General features: G+C 41.0%; 2 protein-coding genes across 2 annotated transcripts; both read right to left on the bottom strand.

Moving 5' to 3' along the window:
• Positions 1-521: 521 nt before the first annotated feature.
• Positions 522-7,426, bottom strand: LOC100281726 (uncharacterized). Its single transcript, NM_001291541.2, has 4 exons — positions 7,160-7,426; positions 1,404-1,459; positions 900-966; positions 522-801 (listed from the first exon to the last, which is right to left on the bottom strand). The coding sequence occupies exons 1-4, from the start codon at positions 7,337-7,339 to the stop codon at positions 721-723; spliced, it is 384 nt and encodes a 127-aa protein (NP_001278470.2). The 5' UTR covers positions 7,340-7,426; the 3' UTR covers positions 522-720.
• A 799-nt stretch (positions 7,427-8,225) lies between these two features.
• LOC103625739 (Chaperone DnaJ-domain superfamily protein) lies at positions 8,226-17,272 on the bottom strand. The gene is made up of 10 exons (XM_008646140.3): positions 17,048-17,272; positions 15,128-15,984; positions 12,166-12,295; positions 11,597-12,051; positions 11,398-11,478; positions 11,214-11,306; positions 9,551-9,709; positions 9,359-9,445; positions 9,123-9,194; positions 8,226-8,879 (listed from the first exon to the last, which is right to left on the bottom strand). The coding sequence occupies exons 2-10, from the start codon at positions 15,890-15,892 to the stop codon at positions 8,556-8,558; spliced, it is 2,166 nt and encodes a 721-aa protein (XP_008644362.1). The 5' UTR covers positions 15,893-15,984; positions 17,048-17,272; the 3' UTR covers positions 8,226-8,555.
• Between the last annotated feature and the right edge of the window lie 1,245 nt (positions 17,273-18,517).

The following is an 18,517-nucleotide window of genomic DNA, read 5'->3' on the forward strand; positions in this document are numbered from 1 at the left end:
CAGTATGTCAACATGTTTCGTGTAAGTTAAAACAACTCGCGTCTAGTGATTATACAGAGTATGATTCGTTTATATGTATTATGTTCCTGAGCATGTTTGCTATATACATAAATATATAAAAGCTAGATTATTTTTTATAGTATGGTTTTTTGCAGAAGAATTCGAAGACAAAAGTTGGAACGAAGAAGAATTGAAGGATGGTGCCTCCCGGTTGTGAAACAGAACGGCAGGCTCACCTCCCGGTTGCTGGAGGCGGTTTGTCCTGCGCTTAACTTTCTGCACGGCATGCTCAACCCGGATCGGAAATCCAGTTACGTTGTGTTTTATTTATTTTCTTTCCGTACAGATATGAGATATCTAAAAATCACGAGTTGTTGGACTGGAGATCGGCGAACCTTTTCTACGGGGATTTATTATACTTTGTTAGAAGCTTGGATCCACACATGTGGGCTATTCCTCTGTTCTTTTATAGTATCAAATTTTAGTATTTCGTCTAGTATTTAATTTTATATAATGATTAATTAGTTCTAATAGCAAATAACTAATACAAATCATATTACACCTTTTGCATGGTATTCTCATTCTTAAATTTTCTGCAACATAGTTCTAATAGCAAACTTCCAAAACAGGCACACAAAAGTACTAGTGCTTCACTTCACATCATCACCTCTTGTGTGGAACTGAAGGGGAACATATGATGCTGGCGACGAAATCTCGGAACTAGCGCAGCAGGAATCGAACCGCAGCCACGGCATCACCCTTGTGCTCACGGAGCGTTCTCTCCGCGATCTTCTTGTCCAGCTGTACGCATGTAATATTCAGATGCACTTGAGGATAGGCTTTTAAACGAATTATGAGACACTATTATTTGTCAGTCAAGGTTTTGGATGTATGAACACCTCAAGCTCACTAGCGATAATTTCGACATCCGCAGGGTTGATCTTCACAGCAGCCAATTCTTTCTCCCTGGTGAAAAAGAGTAAATGCGGTGAGTGTGATAAAACTGTCACACGCATGGCACTTTTCTGAAAAGAAAAACAAACCAGTTTCGGAGGCGACCAACTATATCTGCTTGTTGTGTACCATTTCAGATGGCAATAAAATAACATGTTACAAGAACTACAGAATGATCACAGAGTGCACATAAATCGAAACGTCAAATAGCAATATAGTAGACTGAAATGCGTTAGGCAAGGCTAAAATTACTGAATCAAGAACGCTAGATTCCAATTGGATTTTCTTCCAAATTGTCCATGCTACTACTTTCTGGTCATCTAACTCGACCAAGATCCTGGAAGATTTATTTTCATACTGTGCAGCAAAACGTGCAGGCCCTACCGAAGCTAAAACCATAGGGGAAGGACTGCAAGGAGCTAACAGTTGTGAACATGTTATGTGCTAACCTCAGCCTCATCGCGTTCCAGTCAGCCTCCTTGGATGAAGCAAGTGCCGCCATGGCCTGCACCATAAACAAAGCATGTAAAAACATGTTTAGTATTTAAAAACATAGCTGAATCACAAACACAACATTTCTCCGTAACTCTACATTTGACGCTACTTTTATCTATGACTTTAATATTCATAAAACTATAAAATAATCCCCAAGAGTCCAAGACCGTTGCAATGAGCAGATAAGAATCAGATGTGAATAGAAAGGTTATCCAAGCAAATACAATCGAGGGCCATTTAATGCTGATCCAATGCTTTCCCTCAAGTACATCATACTCTGTAAATCTCTACTAACTATTAAGGCATTAGTGTAGACCGTCCGGGTGCCCCCGCCTCCCCCTCTCAGCAGCAGCAGCAGCCCACTTGCCTGGAGCGCGAGTTTTACCCCGAGCAAATCGCGGCAACGCTCGTGCTCGTGCCTCTCGCGCCCAACCCTAACACAACCACCAGATCCGGAGATCCCGCGCGACTGGTGGCGGCGGTGGTTTCCGCGACTTGTTGGAGATGTACTGGAAGAGCTGGGGCGCGGGTTTCGGCGGCATTTTGCGCGACCGCGAAGCGGGCGGCCGTTCGCGGTCCGGGTATTTGGTGTCGACTATCGAGTGTCGAGGGATCGCCCACCTCCCGGTCGTCGCGCAGATCCACCGAACCCCCTCCCCCTCGGATCCTCCCCGCAAATTAGATCCCGCTAGGTGCTCGCCCAGCCCGCGTCCCCCGTTGCTTCCCTACCTCGTCGCCTCAAGTGGCTCAAGAAATCCTCCGCTCAAACCACAGCCACCGCTAGCACCACCGTCGCTACCACTACTAGCAGCAAAGCAGCAGGATCTTCGAAGTGGTGCCGTGGCGCTGCCCTGGGTACATGTTCCAGGAGTCGGGGCCGGTGGGCACGACGAACCAGAGCCGCACCGAGGTGCGCGTGCTCATGGCGGAGCTCGCCGCTGACTTCCTGGGAACGCCTAGACCAGGACGACGACTCGGTTCGCGGACGAAGCCAGCCGTAGTCCTCCCTTCTCAGATCTGCGCGCTCGTGGTGCAGGAGCGCTCCTGGCCCCCCGCCGCGACGGTGGCCAGGGCCCCCTCGCTGGCGTCCCGATCGCGTCAACCACCTCAACCGCGCTGGCGTCCGCCTCCACGGTACGTGCGTTTGTCCACCCTCCATTTGCAGATTCGTCTGCATCTGCTGTTTGCGGATCGTCGACTCATTGTTCTTGCCGTATGTGTTCGAACCGTTTCTTTCAGATGTCAAGAGGTGTATCTTGTTTCTGCAGTGAGTTGCTCATCTGGAGACAATCGAGCGTAGATTGTTGAAGGCACATCTCCAATATTCCTGCACAAAAACACAATGCGCATCAACTAACAGAAGTGCAACACCCTCTCATCTGAGTGTTCACATCTTTCTTTCTTTTTTTGGCTGATTCGTTTAAACCTCACTGTGTACAGGGCAGAATCACAGTCCCTGCATCGCTGGCTTGCCATGTTTTTCTCTCTTTTGCCACCTCCTAGGTCAACTATTGCTATTGCTTCCGGTTCAGATGGAAAAACACTTGCATCCATAAGATCATTTTATACAAACTTAACTGAAAGACATTTATTTTGTTAGTGGCGACCATACAGTGAAATTAATTGACTGTCATATAGGGAAATGTTTGAAAGTTTTGAGTGGACATCATAATACAAACTGAACTGAAATACGTTTATTTTTTTTCAGTTATCAGCCTCATCAAACTGTATTGAAAGACACCAAACTGTATTGAAAGACACCAAACTGAACTGAAAGACAACAAACATGCCAGGTAACTGTATTGCAAAAGAATATGGTACTTATGCACCTAAGGAGAAAGGGAAGAAGCATACTTTTTTTTGGCTTTGGTATGTGTAGCTCCCATTTTAGATTTTACCAAGTATCAAATGTACGTTACTTATTGTTTGATGACTAACATCATGCAGAGGTCTTAATTTAAAAAAATATTGCTGAACCTTAAAACATATTCAAACCAATCCTTTTATAGTGGTATGTTTCTACAACCTTTTTTGCCAATTGGATTTAGTCCAGCATCTGACACTATTGTAGATTTCAATCCATGGATGAGTTAAATGGCTATTTTAAGCTAAAGCTTGTTTTCCTTTACAAGAGGGGTTTTTATCTAAAAGAATATCTTTGGAGTGGTTCTTTGACAGTCTATGAAACCATCCTTTTTATTTGATACTAATTGTTTTAGCTGACCTATAATTTATCTAAAAGACCGTAGTCCTTAGAGCTTGGAAGGGCTGCACATCCGACAAGCTACATGGTTGAAGAGATATGGCAGGAGCTTTCTAAAGCAAAATACATCGAATGGGAGAGCTTATCAAGAGACCGAACTTGTCAACTGCAAAAGCTGAAGTGCGTGACTTGAATCTATCTTTTCCGGACAGGGCTATACTATAGCACCCTAATGTATTTGTTCTGTGTCTTTTAGGGTAGCATGTAAGGAGGCCCTAACGAGTTACAACAGCCTTGATAACCCAGCCGCAGGTGCACCAGTAGAACAGCTAAATGAGCTCGAGGAAGTTTTCAAGAAGGCTGCAAAGACTGATACTCCAGCAGAAGTCCTACACTGCCTCACTCAATATTTTATTTCGCTCTGTTGGTTTTGTCTCTCTGGTCTAAGTCTAACCACTCAGCCTATCTTATTTGCAGGTACTTGACCATCTCTGTTGCAAAATCACCCATGCTGAAATTAATCAAGTTACCTATTGATTTTTTCTTAAAACTTGGAGAACTAGAAGTGTTTCCTCACAAGTTTTGTACATGTCTCGCTAATACCATGTAATTTCACAAGATGTTGTGATAGACCACATATATTGTCTGCTAGGTAGAAGGATGAATGATCTCACAGACCAAACAAAGCACTTATAGGGGACAGATTCAAACATGAACTGAATAGGAAAATCCCTAGAGCAACATACCTTTCTAAACAGGCCCTGAGAAGAATATTCATTTCATACAGCTAGACCACAAAAATAATTGGAATCCATATTGTTTGATGTGATGATATGATCTGTCATTATTCTATGTTGTTTTATTCAGCAATTTAGATTAACAAGGCAGAACGAGGAGAGGAGCAAGAAGGTGGCCAATGACCTCGCCGCGGCGCTGTTCGTGGTCACCGTGGAGGTGAAGCAGGTCAAAGCGTGGCTCTCCGATGCGCAGGATGAGCTGGAGGCCAGCAACATCGAGGCCGACTTGGTGTGCATTAGTTCCTATGCTTCATGAAAACTGTCTTTGCTGATGATAGACGACTTACATTGGCGCAGGAATGATCTGCCCACATATTGTCAACATCTCTGTCCTGCTTGGAGGAATCCTCTCGTGGGGACTCCAATGTTACATCCGGAGAAGGTTCTTGTTGACCGGAAAGGAAACATCAAGGTTCTGATTTTGGTCTTAGTGCTTTACCGTCGTATCTCGTGGTATATGATAAATAGTTTTTTAGACTGTGAAATGATTTCAGCAAGCTGACCGCTCATCGTATTGCATGATATATTTACTTTCAGATTGATGGATTGTTGTATACAACCTGTGGTAGCCCCAATTACATTGCCACTGAGGTGAAGAAAGCCTGACCACTCCTAGGCCAAACAATTCTTGGTGTCCAGTTATTAATTTCTTGTGATAAATGCTTACAGGTTCTGTAGACACAGAAGATACGATGTATCATTATCAGATATTTGATCTTGTGGTGTGATTATTTATATAATGCTCGTATGATATCTTTTGGTTGATGACCAAAACATTGTTGTTATCTATCATAAGGTACTTAATCAGATAAAAGTGAAGTTTAGTTGTAGCATTTATGTGACATCATTTTAATTATGCTACTTTTTCCTTACATGGTCTAGATTTTTAAGGGTGATACTCAGATCCGAGAGTGGCTTTCTCCTGGTGCATGAAATCTTCTTTGGAGGATTTTTGAACCCAACCCGATGAGGCTGATCTGGTCGGTGCACGAAAGTATATTGTGGCATCATCTGAATGTTGGTGTGTGTTTGTTAACTATGGTCGGTGCGACATCTTAACTTTTTGTCTAGGATGTCAATTGTGATGCGTGCAATCTAAATCGGGAATTTTTTGTTGTTTGGTGTTTGCATACTATGTAATGTTGCCCATATCATCATCAGATTTGTCATTCTGTATCGATGTTTTATACCATTTTTAACTACCGTGGCAACGCACGGGCATATATCTAGTAAATGTCTAAATGTATAACATTTTGGACATAATAAGATCCACTGGGGGCTTTCTTTTTCCTACTAATTGAATGTGCAATATAAGCATTTTATTTACAAATTAACTGGTGTTACTTTACTCAGTCAATCTGGCCAAAAAATAAATATATTTGTGTATGGAGTGACATAGGGTGCTACAAAACTGGGTTTAATAATAGAATAATAGATAGCAGTAAGCAAACATGTTGCAAACTATATTCAGGTCTGTAAGAAATACTACAGACATCTTTTGTGGTTATAAAAAGCTAGAAATAAGTACATAACTCGACCATGGCATGGCGTTACTAGTTTATTTTGGGAAGGAAACTTAAAGAAGGTTACACAGATTGACGTGCAAACAGAACCTCCTAAGAAATATCATGGGTCCTGGTACATACCACGGCATGGCGTTACTAGTTTATTTTGGGAAGGAAACTTAAAGAAGGTTACACAGATTGACGTGCAAACAGAACCTCCTAAGAAATATCATGGGTCCTGGTACATACCACGGCATGGCGTTACTAGTTTATTTTGGGAAGGAAACTTAAAGAAGGTTAGCACAGATTGACGTGCAAACAGAACCTCCTAAGAAATATCATGGGTCCTGGTACATACCACGGCATGGCATTACTAGTTTATTTTGGGAAGGAAACTTAAAGAAGGTTAGCACAGATTGACGTGCAAACAGGACCTCCTAAGAAATATCATGGGTCCTGGTACAATAGCCATTCGGAAATTATGAGATGTTCATGTGCTTGCTTCCATTTGTAGTAATATAAAAATAGCGTTAGACTCCCATTCGTGATGCAGTTGATTCGTAAGTGCAATGGAAGTTAGACTTCCTACTCGTGTAGCAGCCGATTCTTACGTGAAATGGCCAGGGGTGGAACCAGCGGTTAGTTTTTGTAGGCAGCCAACTACCCTAGAATTTGGTCTAAAAACAAACTACTTCTCAGCGTTTAGACCCAAGGAAACAAATCTATACGACTTGCAACCTAATTTGATGATTTAAATGCATTATGAGATATTTTGGTTATTTTCTGCTCATTTAATTGATAGAAATTATATATGTGTGGTACCAAAATATACATGTTATTACGTATCAAAAAAAATTATCCTTGACTACCTAGTTTCAAATCCTAGGCCCGCCACTGGCAATGGCAGTAGTACTGATACGAGATTTTGCACTGAACAACACGTTTTGTTAGCTCTACTTAACGCAGTATATGTTTCGTTGATGTATCAGGATTCAAACAAGCAAAATTGCACATGAGCTAGCTATATCACGATTCAGGTAAATTTACAGGGAAAACTTTAGGTGAAACATGACATCTCCGCAAAGAAGGTAAACTGCACGAAATCTGAAACCACCGATGCCTGATGGACGGCCACATCCTCCAGCTATTCCTCACTAGAGAACCACAGAGGAAGCAGAGGGCGGGAAGGAGGAGATTAAACGTACGGATTGGACACGGGATGAATCGAGCTGCCGGTCCTCGACATGATCAGTGAGCTTGTCGAGCGCCTTGCTCTGCTGCTGAAGGTCCTTGGAGTCCACCGCGCCCTCGCCCTCGGCGGCACCGGCCCCCGCGGCCGCAGCGGCCGCAGCCACCGCAGCCTTCTCGTCGCCCGCCGCACCCATCGCCGTCTAAAACCCTAATCCGGATCTACTTTTCTCCGATGAGACGAGTGTGTGCACTGTGCCACAGGCGGCTGACGAGATGGCCGTGCGCTTCTATTCCTACATCCGGGCCTTAAGATTCGTGCATGATTAGGTGTGAACCGCGAGAGGTTACTGGGGATAAAAACAGCGAGAAATTTTAAAGTTTACTTGCAAGATTAAATATAAAAGATTTAAATCTCTTCAATTCAAATCGTTTGCCACTTTGTTCACGCATAGCTAAGGGTCTTCATCACTTGATATTTTTTAGAATGTCCATTTTGAACATTTGACTTGTGCCAAGGTTTGAAGTCAATTAAACCTTTTGAGTTGATTTTCCAAATTGACATACATCACTGGATTAGTGTCTCGATTGAATGCAAATAAACTTATTCCTTTACTTTTATCTAGGTTCATCGGTTATCAAGTCGTTACTTGTCCTTCACCTTTTGTACCTCAAAAGACTTTCTTGCTATTTTCATCATTTAAAGTTTAAAATGCATTGTCAGTGCTTTCAATCACAAATTGAATATTATTTCCATTTGCATTTTTTTTCTACTTGAACTAGATTGTTTCCATTAATATTTTCACATGCTTTGACAACTAGCTTTGATATACATTTTTTGCAAGCTTTATATTATTATGAGACTAATACCTATGCAAAACCTCGTCTCTCATTATTCGATAACACACTTGCTTGCAAATTCTCGTTTCATAATTACTGCAAATTCTTGTTTGTCTGTAATTTGTAGTCTACCACAACATTATGTAAGCGTTTTGCCTCATTTCCCCATTCCCCTAAAAACAAGGTCGTTGAGGCGTGGCTTAGCCATGCTAGAATCAATGAAATCCAGGTAGGGATTCCCCATGACAGTCAAAAAAAACTATCTTTAATCTTGCAAATTCTTGTTTCGTAGTAACTTGCTTTATAACATTTTTTTTGCTAGCAAGTTACCGAGGGCCAGGACGATATATTAAGATCCGACAACATAATGAACCAGGATTTATAATGGCCATTTAACAGCCGTCAGCACCCCATGATGAACAAGGATTTACAGTGGCCTCTCGTTAGGAACCATTTAAGCCAGGGACCGATTTTTCCGAGTTGTATTTACATACCCAAAACGCTTATTCTGTTTGTTTCTTTTTTTCTCTGCCCCGAGAAGTGATCACCAGACCCCAGCCTGCTTTGCTTTGATTACCACTGTTTCTTTCCTTTCTTCTTTTTCCTACTATTGTTGTTGCTGCTGCTGCTACCGCTACTCTTGGCATTGCTTCCGTTACCAGGAGAAGTCGGGTCGCCTTGTGCCCCGAATGTAGTTTCAAACATTCCAGAGTTGACTGCATTCTGGAACCACTCGAAGAACTCTTCCTCGTTGAGTCCTCCTCCATCCATGTTTACACCACTTGGGGCCTTACCAGCCCTCTGCGTTGAGGTACTCGCCTTGCCACTGCTCTGCTTTGCCATGTTGGCATTGACATGGAAGGTTGCCTTGTGAGTGTTCGCCGGGCATCTCATTCCCTGGAAAAACAAATTCTCAAATATCAAATCACGTATCCACTACTACTCTGTCTGCTTTCATGTTCGAGAAAAGAGAAACTTCTTTCTGCGAACAAAGCAGAGCCAGAGTTTTTACACCTCTGTATGTGTTTGCAAACAACAGAGAGGGTAACAAAGTAATAATGATGACCCTTCATGCAGAAAAAGCAAATGTTTGTGCAAAAAAAACAGATCTGATTTTTTATTGAAAAAAATCTGAATCACCTGACAGTTGAACCACTCAGTGACATCAAATATGTAGCTTTCTGCGCAAACATATGCATGAGGTAAATCAGGCTGCAAAACAGAATACATCATATCATGTCAGTCACAACATATGCATGTAGGTCTTATGCTTGACGCATATAACTGCTCTAGAAGTGGTGCACAAATACATCACTTTATTTCCTGAAAAGAAGTTTATGTTTTTAAAAAGCAAGATCAAATAATTTTGCATTTACCTTCTGCAGCATGCCAAATAGAACAGGTTGAAAGGACTGTTCAACCCATCCATCGCCATCTTTAGCTTGATGGAACTCCTTGCAGTCCTGGAATATAGAAAACAAGTTAGTTAATTTAAGTCATTTATTACTAGCACGGTATTAGAAAATAGAAATCACCCATTTCACATGTCAAAACTCAAAAGAAAGCACCTGACACCATCTAGCTTGTGATTTAGCTCTTCCAGTATAAATCCAAAGATGAAAGTCGCTGCACTTTTTACAAGCTATTCTTCTGGAAAGACCATAAGGACCTTCATCAACACCTTCTGAAGGGCTGAACCCATGTTGGAAAGTACTGTTTCTTCCATTCTAGAAGAATCAGAGAAATCATGCCAATCAGAAATGTGATGAATTAAACCCTTTCAAAAGATAAAATAAAGCAACAAACAGGATGGTCCAATGTTTGCACATTCAACAGTAGAGTTTCCATGCAACATATAGCATAATAACTAAAAAAAACTGGGCCGGGGAGGGAAATACCGCCCTCCCGGTTTTCTAATAAAGAAACCGAACCATGGTCCCGGCCAGAAAACCCCCGAACCCTGCCCTCCCGTCACTAACGGGCCGTCTCAGGCTGTCCACACTGCAAAGGCCCACCCAGGCCCGAGGAGCCACAGCCGAGACGCTCCCCGAGAGCGGGCAAGGGACAGCGAGGGGATTTTTTTTTTGAAAAATCGGGAGTTCGAACCCCCGACCTGGTGAAAGGGCAACACCACCTCCACCACTCGGGCTAGCACCCGGTCCTCATAGCATAATAAGTACAAGTAAAACGAAATCCACCTTAGTCTATAGATAATGTCTTTCGATGTCAGATTTTTTATCTTATAGGTATCCTTCAGTGAATGAACCTTATAACAATAAAATTTTGTGTTTTTATAAAGTTTGACAAAAAATACAAACGTGAGACAAAAAAAATACAGTTTTATAGCAGGATTTATCTAGACTTATTTCAACATCCTAATCGTCTATGAAAAAAATTAACTAATTTTCAACAGCACTTAACAAATAAGCACAATGCAGTAAACAAAAATGGACCCATGATATGTCGGATAAAACTATTCCAGGATCCAGCAAAACTTTCCTGAAAGATACATTGAACAAGCTGCTCCCAAATTCCCATTGAAACCAAGAACTGTTTAGAGCGGTGTTTGAGGACACCTAGAACTCTAGAAGTAACAATGTTTTCGTCTAACAAACAAACCCACTAACACGTGCAACTGAAAACACTAGTGATAACTGATAAACTATATAATTCCTGGATAAATTCAACTTTAATGGCTGTCCATGAACATTTATGGGTAATGTTTTCGAAATTTAAGTACTCCATTGCTGATTGTGACCATATGTAAAATTGAGTTGCACGTCCACAAATGACCAGAGCCAAATATTAATTTGGTTACGCCAGTAGGTGACTTCATTCAATGTAATCCTCTTTTGTGATACTTGGAAGAACATTGAGTTCCAAACTTGCCCAGTGATATAATGTAAATCCATGAATGCACCTAAAAATGAGAACACTCCAAAACTAAACTAGTTCCAAACTTGTCCAAATTTGGATGATTTTAAAAATGAGAACACTCCAAAACTAAACTAGTTCCAAACTTTTCCAAATTTGGATGATTTTTCAGTCTACTGAAAGTAACCAGTTTCCCTACTACAGTCCTCACTGATCAAACTGTAACAGCCTAACAGGCCAGCGGTAGTTGCAGGTAGCTTTAAGAATGCATGCTTGAACTACCTCAAAGTCAAGAATGGACATATACAAAAGTTTAACAAAGCATAAATGGCAATCATAAAAGAAATCTAGTAAGACCTTTTGAGAAACACTCTGCCTGAAGTAGTTCAAGAGGTCTTCCCTCCTCAACTCATCATCATATGTCTTGCGTTTCAGTGAATCAAGAAGAATCTGTGCATTTAGGAAACTCATAATATACATGACCATAACAAAGATACGCCGTGATTGGATCAATGATTATCTTGACAAGGAATATACAAACCTCATATGCATTTTGAAGCTTTTTAAATGCATCAGCAGCTTTATCATTGCCCATATTCTTATCAGGATGGACTAACATAGCCTGCAAAATCAGTAATCACTGTTAACAATGATTACCATGTCACAACTTTGAAAAACATTAATTTAAACTGAAAGGTGACACGTGCAAAATAATGCTTTAGTTCATCTTTTAGCATCACCTTTTTCTTGTATTCTCTCTTAAGAGATGATACATCTATGTTCTCATATCGACGGAAACCTAATGCTGAATAGTGGTCAGTGCAGTTCAGTAAACGAGCCACTTCATCTTCAGAGGTAAGCTCTTTCTCAGGTCCACTTGTTGAAGGATCACCAGGATCTCGATCTGAAGCTCGAGCATATCTGGCTTGGTAGGTGCTATTTGCTGATGGCTGAAATTCTTCAAAGATATTGCCTTGTCTACCAGAGCTTCGCTCTGAGTACCTTGAAGAACCATTGAATTTTTTATTGTCTGCATTGTCCCTTAGGAACTGCACTAGAATATCACTAGAAAAGAAAGATAAGTTGAGGCCCAAAAGCAATCCGAGCCATCCAACATAGCATCTCGCGCAATACATCGAATATAAACAGGCAACAAGAAGAGTTATTCTTTCGCGTTTCAAGAAAAAGAGAACACCTGCATTTTGGAAACAAGGGATGTCATGATTTAGTAATCAAGTAATACTGCATTTACAAACTGTAAATTTGAAATACATCCGAAATAAAATATGAATAAGTTGCAGAATATGACCTCCAAGAATCATTACACAAGTGGTCGTCCAAAAACTTCCATAAAACCATAAGATTACCACTGCAAGCACTGATATAAGCAGGATAGCAAAACCTAGACCTATGAAGGCAAACGCAGAAGCTGCAATCGCCTGAAAAAAGATAGTAGCAAAGATGAAAAGAATGACAAGTTACAATGAGCATAACAATTAATGATTTAAACAAGAAACAGCATGGCAAGAGCAAAGACAATTTAAAACAAAACCAGACATAATTTACCTAGCAAAGTAATCTGACAATGGAACTTTTTTAGTGAAAACCTCATTTACTGATTTACAACCATGAGACAAGAGAAGATTAATCTAGTGATAGAATAATATAATAGATAATAATTATATCAAGTTACTAACTGATACCAGACTTTGATTTTCAGTTCATGCAAAGCATTTTGAATTATATTAGCATTTATCATAATTGAGAAATCGGTAAAATTAGTAAACAAAATATGAGATGAGATGAAATAAGATTGGGCGCTTACAATGCAGGCTCATATGAACATTGAATGTGAATGATACATGTTGCATGGCAACTAAATTCATTTTTTAATATCTGGGAATAATGACCATTGACCAAGATCATCTATGAAGTTTTCCTCTACCACAGATGCAGTATGCTGTGTTTTTTTTTCCACAATGAGAAACCTGGATTTCATTACTAGTATGCTGTGTTGCAGCCAGTTAATCAAGAAACCAAAGTAATGACTAATGAAATGTTGGTGAGCAGCAGATTGGCAATTCTAAGGTCAACATTTACTGTAAGCAGGTGTATATCATCATAATACTGAAAGCACAAAAATGTGAGGTCAAACAAAGGGTAGTAGAGCTAAAACTTTCATTAAACCATACAAAAGAGAAGATAATGTACAAGTGTTGCCATCATAAACAATTTTCTTGCTCTAAAGGTCTTGCTAGCAATATGCAATTACTGAGGTTGCTCACGCATGTTAATTGACAAGCAAAATGCATTTTCATTACTGAGGTTAATAAGCCCAACAACGTCAAGAATAGAATCTCCATATATGCTAACGACGTGTTCCTATTCATTAAACCAGAGGAAGAGGAATTAAGTTGCACTAAGGTCATTTTAGACTGCTTTGGTGAAGCCTCGGGGCTGAAAGTCAATATGGAAAAGAGTTTGCCTATTCCTATAAGATGTAATGATGCAGAGCTACATGTCATCTCCTGCTCCCTTCACTGCACTATTGGGTCCTTCCCTTGCAAATATTTGGGACTCCCCATTTCCAACTGGAAGCTTAAAAGATCAGATCTCCTTAACTGGGTAGAGAAGATTGCTGATAGACTTCCAAGCTGGAATGCTAATCTCCTTAATTTGGCTGGAAGAGCAACCCTTGTCAATTCAGTCTTATCTGCTATTCCAGTTTATCTGCTAATGTTCCCAGTTGGGTAATCAAAGCTATTGATTAGATTAGAAGGGCTTTTCTTTGGAAAGGTCGGAAGGAGGTCAATGGAGGTAGCTGTTTGGTGGCATGGGATATAGTGACACGACCTCGGTGTCTAGGGGGTCTTGGAGTGCCAAATCTTCCATTCATGGGCTGGGCATTGCAACTCAGATGGCTTTGGTTCCACAAAGCATACCCTTCTAAACCATGTTACGGTTTAGAGTTCAATGTCCAGAAGCAAGTCCGCGGTTTTTTTGCCATCTCCGTGGTGGCTTTGGTGGGCCACGGGCAAAACACATTTTTTGGAAAGATCGTTAGCTTAATGGGAAGACCATTGCTGATTTGGCACCAGAGGTTGCTGCTGTGGTGGTGCCTAAGGTGGCTGACTCTAGAACAGTGGCTCAATGTCTTTCTAACCGTAGCTGGGTTGCAGATATCAAGCCAGTGCTCACCATCAATGGCATTCACCAGTACCTTATTCTTTGGGATTTATTGGAGAATGTGGTTCTCACCGAGGAAGCTGATAAACATATCTGGGGGTCTATTGTTTTTGAACCCTGGAAAAGACTTTGGAAGTCTTGGACTCCTCAAAAACGTAAATTCTTTCTTTGGTGCTGATAATCTGGAGAAGAGGGGATTGCAGCACCCAAGCTGATGTCCTTTGTGTGACCAAGAAAGGGAGACGATACAGCACATCCTCACAACTTTTGTTTTTGCCCGGCATTTCTGGTTTCTTATCTTTGACTCTCTCGGGATGAGTCACCTCGCTCCTAGGGCTGATGAGAGGTTGTTTGAGGACTGGTGGAGGAAGGCCAACAAGATTACAAGGAAGGGTAAGAGAAAATGGATCAATTGTGTCATCATTTTGGGGGCTTGGTGCTTCTGGCTGCATAGAAACAGAACGGTCTTTGATGGGATTAGTCCATCCATTCAGAGGTTGCAGCAGCATTTCAGTGACGAGTTCTCCTGTTGGCTCATGGCAGGCGCCAGGAGTTTGGGTCAGCTTGGTTTCCCTAGTTCCATGAGGAATATCGGATCCATTCCTTATGATCCTCTGTAACCTTTTTTGGTTTTTTAATTTTTGCTTTTCTTTTGTTTCTTTTTCTGATGTAGTCTTGAGAAGGGCGGGTCTGGTGCAGCGGTAAAGCCTACCGTCTGTAACCGGAAGATCCCGGGTTCGAGCCCCAGCCTCTGCATATTGTGCGGGTAAGGCTTGGCGCTTAAAGATACCCTTCCCCAGACCCCGCACAGTGCGGGAAGCCTAGCCCTTCTGATGTAGTCTTGGATGTAAGTCCTTTTTTTTCTCTCTCTCTCTAATATAAAGATGTGCAGCTCTCTTGCGTGTTCTAGAAAAAAATGATCTGTATTGAAAAATGTGAAAAAATAAAAAGGTCATTGTCGACCTTTCCATATAATATCTACTTGCATGTATTGTGTAACTAGGAGAAATATCATAAATTAAGCTAGTACACATTGGCATTGTCAATAAATTTGAACAGAAGCCTAAGGGATACTTAAACCATACCATGAATATGAGCATCTTTTTTATCCCAATCATTGCAAAAGTTGACAGCGTGCTGCACCAAAGTACTGCTAGGAGAGAGTTTGTCCCCAATCGTAGCAAAGAATCAAAGCCCCTTACATTGCAGTCTAACCAAACTGTAAACAAGAGCAGCATCACCCTTCCAGCATTAAGCATCCAAGCTCGAACTATGGGATAAACATATGCAATTTTGCTTAAGACATATGCATGCCCTTTGTTGACAAAAGCCATATAAGTGTTGATTGTTGGCATTCTTTTTTCGATAAATCTTTTGCCTTCTTCAACTAGATATATCATGGAAGCTCTAATAATGGATGCAGCCATGCAAGCAATGCACCTGGTCTTCTCCAAAACATTTCCTGCCAATCCAGACGATGTTGTTTGCTCAATGAAAAAACTTCTACCAAAACCGCGCCTAGAGGGTTTCTGGCTACCTCTTCTATTTTTAGTACCTCTTACCGGAATCTCCTTTTCTTCTGAACTGTTTATATCACAACCGGTGTCCATTTGTTGTTTTTTTCCAGAGGATGATATGCCGTTGTTTGTGCTGTTCCTTTTGCTGCCTCTTCCTTTCTTCTCACTGCTTCCTTCAGGACCCTTTGATCTGCCTTGAACATGTGAACTCGGATTTTCACTATCTGCAGCACCTCTTTCTGGTGTACTTAGTGCATCACCATCAGTTGTATTTTTCCACTTAGGTGAAGCATGATTGGGGCCACTCTTACTTTGATTTCCTTTTCGTGCCATGATTTCACTTGAAACTAGGATACTCAAAGTTTATGTAGGTGTTAACGCATGAGGGCTAATACATTATTCTGTTGCTTCAGCAAAATCAGTACCTATGGGTGCACCAAAACATACCACAAAACTAAATGAGAAAACAGGATGGATGATATGGTTAGTTGGAAGATAAAAGGAATACTTCTACAAATAAGATGCTCACATTCAGGTGTGACATTTTTAATGAGACTGAGAAATAATAAGTTCACTAGCTATATGTTAGACATAATACAGAAAGCTTGTCATCGTATGATAGAACTTTACCAGCCCAGGGTCCCTGTTACCGAGAAGGTTCCTGCTAGTGAGCAAAACTAGTGGAATCTTGCAAGTTTAGAATCTGAATTTTTAACTTCACATTTGATACAAGCGTATGGAATGATAATAGAATGAAAGAATGAGTCGTCTTTATACGTGTGCACGATTTTCTGATCAATCTGTTGGTGTTGGTGAGCTAGAGGGGTATTTTGTTGATCAACCATTTACAAGTGTTCTCATTAATTATCCCATGCATGACATAAAAGAACTAGCCGTACGTGTTCAAAGTACTCCACTAAGGTGGGGGACAGCTAGTTTACGTTTCTTGGCGTTTTGTCGACTTGGACACTGAATGGTGCATCCACGTGCTCGAAGTGGGAGCGAACGGTACTGCATGCATGCATGTCTTATCTAGAAACGTACACGACGCCAATCACTGTGCCCAGCATTTTCTCTCTCAAGCCCTGGGGTACCACATAAGCTGTTGCGTGCAGTCTCATATAGAGGCTGGGTCCAGGATTACAGCTAGCTGCATTTCCATACAGGGAGTTAAGCCACCAGATAGACGTGCTCCTACAATGCAGCTCGCATACTTATCTGACATTATGACTGAAACCTAGTTAAGTTCTGCTTCCCTGATGTTACAGAGCTCAGTAGAGCAGCTCTCAAACAGGGGCATACCCAGTAAAGGACGTGCACCCAATGATTTTTGCAAAGGGAGAAAAAAATAATTCTAGGTTTCTAGGCATAATGCATGCACACTACACTTAGTTGGATCAAATCAGATCCCGACATGAGGATAGCTTCATCTAGGGTTTGGGTGCTCGGTTTGGCACAGCATGAAAGGAAGAGAAGGGGTGGGCGTACCTGTTGGGTGCTCGTCGCCGGTCGAGGTCCCGAAGATAGATACCTGGGAATCTGGCGGCGGGCGTCGGCGTCGGCGGCCGGCGAGCAGCCGCCTAGTCGTCGCCCCGAGAGACAGAGAGCGCACGCGAGGGGCACGGGAGAACCACGAGAAGACAGAGTACGCGACCGGGAAGGACGGGAGAAGAAAAGGCCACAGGGCGTGCCAATAATTTATTTGCTTTTAACGGTGTGCTTTTCGGGTTTTTCAGGTACATATAAAATTTTTATCTCTACTATATTAAATCATCAATTTTAACTATAGACTCATTTCATTCATCATTATTAATACAAAAATAAAATAGAAATATATACAAATACGGGGTTTAAACCTCGATTGTTGACTCCATATTCATAACTAGTTAATCAATTGTGTCTTGTTAAAATAAAGTCTACGCATACATATATAGAAAATATAGCAATATATAGACAACTAACTAGTGATATTATTAACTTTAACCTCTTTTTTCTTATTTATTACACCCTCGGTCATTATTCTACACTGAAGTTTTTTCCTCAAATAAATCAAACCAATTTATTTCCTCAAAATTATTAGCAATATGCTCCTAGACAATATGCTCCAATAGTTAAAATTGTGTGCGCATTGTGCAACAGCATTTAATATGTTATTGAAAACAGCAATACTTAGGGTCTGTTTGGTTGGGCTGTGGCTGTGAAAAAAGTTGCTGTGGGCTGTGAGCTGTGGAAAAAGCTGCTGTAGGCTGTAAGCTGTTAAAAAGCTAAAAACCGTTTGGTGGAAACCACTAAAAGTCATTAAAAATTCTTCGATATATGTTTTCATAGTTCCATCCGAAAAGCCACTAAAAGCAGGTCCAGGGGTGCTTTCAGATTTGCACTACGAGAAAGTCGGCTTTTAGGAAAAGCTGCTTCCTGGATTCAGTCCTTTGGTTGGCTTTTGGCTTTTAGGGGGGCAAAAGTCAAATCTAAAAGTCAAACCAAACACACCCTTATTGCTCCGGCTTTCTCAATTATTGTTGAATACACCAACACGGTTGTGAGTGTTTTACCATATTTGAGAGGCAAAGAAACAATTAATAGAGAACACTTGGTTATATACGGATCAAAGGGCACGACAACATTTGTGTGAGCGCTCTAATGGGAGTTAATAGAGGGCATCCAATGGCATAGCTAGGATTTTATCATGATGTATGTCGTAAGTTTTATTATAAATAACTTAGTATAGTCTATAACAATTTGGTGCACAATTCAGAACATAAAGAAAAATAATAGTACATGGAACTATAGATTTAACATTTAAGTCCATGAATAAACACATTATCTAAATATAATAAGTTTCTTTTTATATTGGTCTTTGGTAGATCGGTGAGCCGGCGTAGGGTATGCCACTGCCCATCCACAACACTCACTGGCTACGCCACTAAGGGCACCGACTCTCCAACACCTCAATACTAT

Source organism: Zea mays, chromosome 5, assembly GCF_902167145.1.
Source record: "Zea mays cultivar B73 chromosome 5, Zm-B73-REFERENCE-NAM-5.0, whole genome shotgun sequence".
NCBI classification, from domain to species: domain Eukaryota; kingdom Viridiplantae; phylum Streptophyta; class Magnoliopsida; order Poales; family Poaceae; genus Zea; species Zea mays.

Excerpts from the sequence above, each read along its gene's own strand:
- LOC100281726 (NM_001291541.2), bottom strand. The coding sequence starts at position 7,339 with ATGGGTGCGGCGGGCGACGAGAAGGCTGCGGTGGCTGCGGCCGCTGCG. Across the intron at positions 967-1,403 it reads TGGAACGCGATGAGGCTGAG|GGAGAAAGAATTGGCTGCTG; the intron begins GTTAGCACATAA and ends CTTTTTCACCAG. Across the intron at positions 802-899 it reads TTATCGCTAGTGAGCTTGAG|CTGGACAAGAAGATCGCGGA; the intron begins GTGTTCATACAT and ends ACATGCGTACAG.
- LOC103625739 (XM_008646140.3), bottom strand. The coding sequence starts at position 15,892 with ATGGCACGAAAAGGAAATCAAAGTAAGAGTGGCCCCAATCATGCTTCA. Across the intron at positions 12,296-15,127 it reads AAAAGATGCTCATATTCATG|GCGATTGCAGCTTCTGCGTT; the intron begins GTATGGTTTAAG and ends ATCTTTTTTCAG. Across the intron at positions 12,052-12,165 it reads TTGTGTAATGATTCTTGGAG|GTGTTCTCTTTTTCTTGAAA; the intron begins GTCATATTCTGC and ends TCCAAAATGCAG.